General features: G+C 39.6%; 1 protein-coding gene across 4 annotated transcripts in view; it reads right to left on the bottom strand.

The window, feature by feature from the left end:
• The window catches only part of LOC137969491 (uncharacterized), a 98,380-nt gene that overhangs the window by 86,582 nt on the left and 6,798 nt on the right, over positions 1–5,000 (bottom strand). For all 4 annotated transcript variants that reach the window (XM_068815771.1, XM_068815767.1, XM_068815772.1 and 1 more), the window contains exons 5-7: positions 3,313–3,405; positions 2,061–2,183; positions 1–81 (exon numbers count right to left, since the gene is read on the bottom strand). The exon at positions 1–81 is cut by the window's left edge and continues 11 nt beyond it. In XM_068815771.1, the coding sequence (XP_068671872.1) occupies positions 1–81; positions 2,061–2,183; positions 3,313–3,405 (297 nt within the window). The remainder of the gene's footprint in view (positions 82–2,060; positions 2,184–3,312; positions 3,406–5,000) is intronic.

Below are 5,000 nucleotides of genomic sequence, written 5' to 3'. Positions count from 1 at the left end.
AGGCACTTATTGTTTCGGAGGAATCGTCAAAATTACCAGGAACATAGTTTAGGCAATATCCATGCCAGTGAGCGGGATAATCTGTATAAGAAATAATTCTGGACATTGTAACTGGTCCGCCGTAAAAGGAGTCACCTTTCTACGTTTAGCTGCGAAAAAGTCAGTACGTTCATGCGATGAAACTCAACTATGTGACATTTGCACAGCTAGATTAAACTCTTTAACGTAGACCGCCTGTGTCATTTTAATTACGCTTTCAAAACAACGCAGTCCACTCTCGCGTGTGTGTAGTACAAGGGAGGTGGCGTGATCCTGAGGTAAGGGCGTCGGGTTTTCATTCGGTCGACGCGGGTTCAAATCCTGTTCTAGCCTCTAGCTTGGATTGGTTTTCGGTCGTTTCGGATTCAACTCTACCACGCTTTATAAATAGCCACTGGTCTGCCAACTGGTTACCTCCTTCCAGTTGAAGTTCTTTTAAATTACTAAAAGTGGGGTGCCTGTGAACTAGCTTGATAGCTATTAAAGTCCACTTCCACTATAAACAAAGCATTTACATTTACAATGTTTACATTGAAAGCGTATTGTTTCTCTTGGTCTTGCGAGATCACATACTACTTTTTTTTCGCAGTGCTTGACAGATTCTAGTAAAGTCAGCAAAGGTTAATAACGAGTTTTTAGTCGGATGAGGGTCTTTGACTCGAACTGCATCGCGCGGTTACAGTCATATAACGACTGACTGCATAACTCATAACTGAATCGCGCAGTCACCTTTAAGCATATCTGAGATGAGCCAACCAACAACCCAAGTGAGCGGCGAATGTGAAAAATATAGATTATTTCATGGTTGGTGAATGTGTACGATTTTTATTCACGAGTTGTGAAGGATCGCGTAAACGAAAGAGTGAGCGGAGCGAACGAGTGAGTTTAACAATCCGTCACAACGAGTGAGTAATAAAAATCGTACAAACGAGCCAATCATGAAGTGATTTGTTTATTATATAAGTACAGAGATCATAAAGCTAACGAGGTAAGTGTTAATCGAGACGCTATCAAACCATCGATTGTGAACAAAAGTCCCAAACAAATAGCAAAATATTTTTTAAATAAAAGAAATCTTTACCTTCCGTGATATCACTAGTGAAATTAACGATAGCCAATCAGAGCGTCGATACATCGTTTTGCACTAGTGAAAAAAATCGTATGACCAATCAGCGGGCTTCTCTAGCGCAAAGAGACTATTTTTATCTCGATCCTTTTTGGCGCGTAAATCTTGGTACGTATATAATAACTATATATATTTATGTTGTTGAAATTGCATCGTTAGGAAAATCGGAAAAGCTTCCAAATCCGACGAGATTTGAACCCACGGGTCATTGGTTCAAGTGTCATCTGGAGCTCGGATTTTTTCCTAGTTTTCAATGGATGACAATTCCAACAACATTTGTATAATTCTCACCATGATTCGCTCACAGGGCAGAAGTAGGCCCTGAAAAAAAAATCGGGAGGGGTGGGAGGTACAAAGATTTTAAAAAACTTGTATTTTGAAATTTGGGGCCAAGCCGTTATGAGCTATATGCTAGCAGTAGTTATTTGACTCTGTAACTGCGCGATGCAGTTCGAATCAAAGACCCACATTTCATCCTTACTCGCCAACAAGTTTTTAAATTTGTTTTACTGGTCCTTTTCCGTGCAGTTTTTGTCTCGTTTTTGTCCCGTTTTATTGTTTTTGCTCTCATCCTTAGGGCCCGTTTTAAACGTCGCAGTTTACATGTGCCGAATGTAACGCAAATGAGCGAAAACAATATATTTTTCTGCATTATATTCGGCACATGTAAAATGCGACGTTTAAAACGGGCTTAGTAAGGGAAATTTCTTCACGAGAAGAACTGTCAAGTGAGCAAATTCCGAAAAGCGCGCCCTTTTTGGAAACTGCCGTAAATCAACAGACCATTAAGGACCACTAAGGTACCAGTAAGGAAATAAATCTGATATCCGCTCGCACGCGTTGTCCTTGACATCGTCACGTGATGGTAAAAATACAAGCAAGACTTTTCCCTTACCTATTGGATCCCATCGAACCAGAGCATACCAACTTGAGCCGTTGTTCTTTTCATGAAATGTGACGTCTAGATCTAAAGTTTGGATGATCAAGCGAGGATCGCTACGTCTCTTAAACAGACATGCTGCAGAAAAAGAAACCGTTTTTACATGATTTTGAAAATTGAACTATGTATTGATTGTGAGAGATATCTGGGGCATGCTCTCTCGATGCTCTCAGACGTTTTGTAGGACAACATCTGGGTGCTATTGTTTTATTTTGCTTTCTACGTTGTTGTTGTTGCTGTTTTTAAACATAATCCGGATAGGAAGTACTAATCCGTAGAGGCATGACCTAGTCTTCCCTCGCTGAGTACAGGCAGCATGGTTAGATGGAACTTATTTGAAATTACCCGTGATTCCTTTAGCCCTGCATGCATATGGTGGAGCACTAATCGGAAGGTCTTAGGTTCGAATCCTGCAATAGAGCTCTCGGATTTTTCCCGGGTATTCCTGAATCACGAATTCCACAAATACATTGAACATTTGTTTTCCCGGGATACAAAAAATCAAGATGACCTTCAAGACGATTGGGAGCATGGTACCCTTGACATAGCGCTTACGGGTTCTCTTGTTTGGTGAAGAGCATTTGAACTATTCATCGGATGGTACGACTCCCGAAAATCACGAGCTCGGATCTTTTCCGAGTTTCCCCGATTCACCATCGGTAAATGGATCTCTATTAATTTATCATTCAACATTCATCGTCTCCTTTGATAAGTTTGCGAGAAAGACATTTTTCGACAAGTAAGTCCTAGCAGTACAGCCGAAATTCACTCCTGAACCGAGCTCCCGAAGGGAGATATCCTTGAGTTATTATGTTCATTATTTCGTTGCATGATTGTCGACCGGATGTAGCCCTTGATTTGTTTCCATGATTGACGTTCTGATCAGTGTTGTATGCGACAGGAAGGGATTAGGGCGGACAGCATGTTGTAAATGAAAATTACCAAAGGAACACCGCAAGTTTGGTGTGTAAAGCTCACCAATTTTTCAATTATAGTTCAGTGGTAGAGAGGACGAAGTTAGCGGTAGTGTTTTTACATTCAAGTCCAGTGACCATGTATTTTAAATAACGAGAAAGAAATTGTTTCTCAGTAGAATGAGAGAAAGTGTAGAACATCAATACAGCTTTCTTCGTTCAGGGAAACCAATTGGTCCGTGACAGCTTTTTCATGAGTATTTCCGAGTGACCATTAATTGATAAATCCATACCTGCAGTAAAATTAAAGCTGCTAGAATTAACGTCATTTCTATCGATGCTCTCTCGTCGTATTCGCATTTGGTGAAGAGGGTTTCTCCATGTATCTATGAAACCAAGACAAGAGTGTTAAAACTTAAAAAATCAAAACCTTAAACTTTCACGTTATCTTTTTCATTAAAAATAATCCGACTTTTGAAAAATGTTATCATCTACGACCAAGAGCCGATGCTTACGACTCCCACGTCTCTCCTTGGAGAACGACAACAGATATCAACAAAACTTTAGTTCACCGGAGAATTAGAATCCATAATATTGTACCAAGAGAAAGAAAACAATGATGTTACATGGCTGACTGCCCAAAATATAACCTAGAAGGTAAAAATGCCAGGCATAAAGCAAAGATAATTAAAAGGTATATCAGTTACATTTTAGGTAAGGGGAAAAAAACAGACAAACATATATGTTGTCGGTCAAATCCGGTGTGACGTTGAATTTTTTTTTTACCTTGGTTAAATTGGTAATATCAACTTCCAAAAAGGACTGAAAACACCTACATACCTTCCCTCAAGCTCTGTCTTACGCATATCAACACATCTCAGTTTTTGCTTCGTATCATTGTGTCGCTTTTATTTGTATTCATACACTTACCGTTCAGCCCCAACCTTCAGGGCCGTAGCCAGAAAAAAATTATGACCGAGGCAATGTCCATGGTTAAAAACTCTTCCTAGGTAGTTTAGGTGTTTATGAGGATTACATATTAAAGACAACATTAGAATCACACTTTATTTTTAAAAAAATCACTAAAAATGACTGAGGCAAGTGCCTCGGTTTGCCTCATACTGGCTACGGCCTGGACCTTGCAACGTAGTAATCGAGCAAAGAACTGTAGTATGCACTTATCGGTACTCGATCTCGGACCCTCCAGGTTTACACCACTAAACCACAAAGACAAACATGCTCATCCCAACACAGTTCATTTCATTATTTACTTTTGTATAATAAGTCATGATATCCATGTATAATAACCATTTAGGCTCCAAAAAAGTTGCTTCAATTCATCTAAGTGCGTATTCAACCTAGGTAAAATGAGGATCACCAATGTAACCTACAATCATAGGCAAAACCGTTGGGAAGGTCAGCACTTTTGACGTCTTCCGCTATTGCTTCTCTCCCCTTCCCCCCCCCCCCCCCTACCCCTATTCAATGTTGTGCAAAACTGAATGGTTCAGTGGGAAATTGCTGTGTTACCCTCCGACATTGAATGGGGGGAGGGGGGCTATATAAGAGAAGATGAAATTATTTCTTTTGCGCTTTAACAGAAGCGGGTTGGCCATAAAGTACAGCTCTGGTAGGGTTCATTTACATAACCTTCCCAGCTACTTTTGTCTATGATTGTAGATAAAAACGGATTCAATCTCAGAACGGATTTTCCCGCCAACATAGACACACAAAAAGCTAACTATACCACTTAACACATACACGCACACAAATATAAATAAACAAAGTTTAGCTAACTACCAGTAGTCTAAAGTTCATAATTGCTAAGGAGTATTTTTTATTTAGAAGGAAAAATGTGTTGACATCTAAAAACACTAAACGAGAAAACGAGTAACCTATTTGAAAACAAAAACTCAAAAACTTAACAAAAGTCAATAAAGAGTACATGAATCTGAAAAAAACGGGCAAAAAGGGCGGACAG

This window comes from Montipora foliosa, chromosome 9 (assembly GCF_036669935.1).
Source record: "Montipora foliosa isolate CH-2021 chromosome 9, ASM3666993v2, whole genome shotgun sequence".
Lineage (NCBI taxonomy): Eukaryota > Metazoa > Cnidaria > Anthozoa > Scleractinia > Acroporidae > Montipora > Montipora foliosa.
The sequence above is the reverse complement of the archived record's forward strand: the minus strand, read 5'-3'. Positions and strand labels throughout refer to the sequence as shown.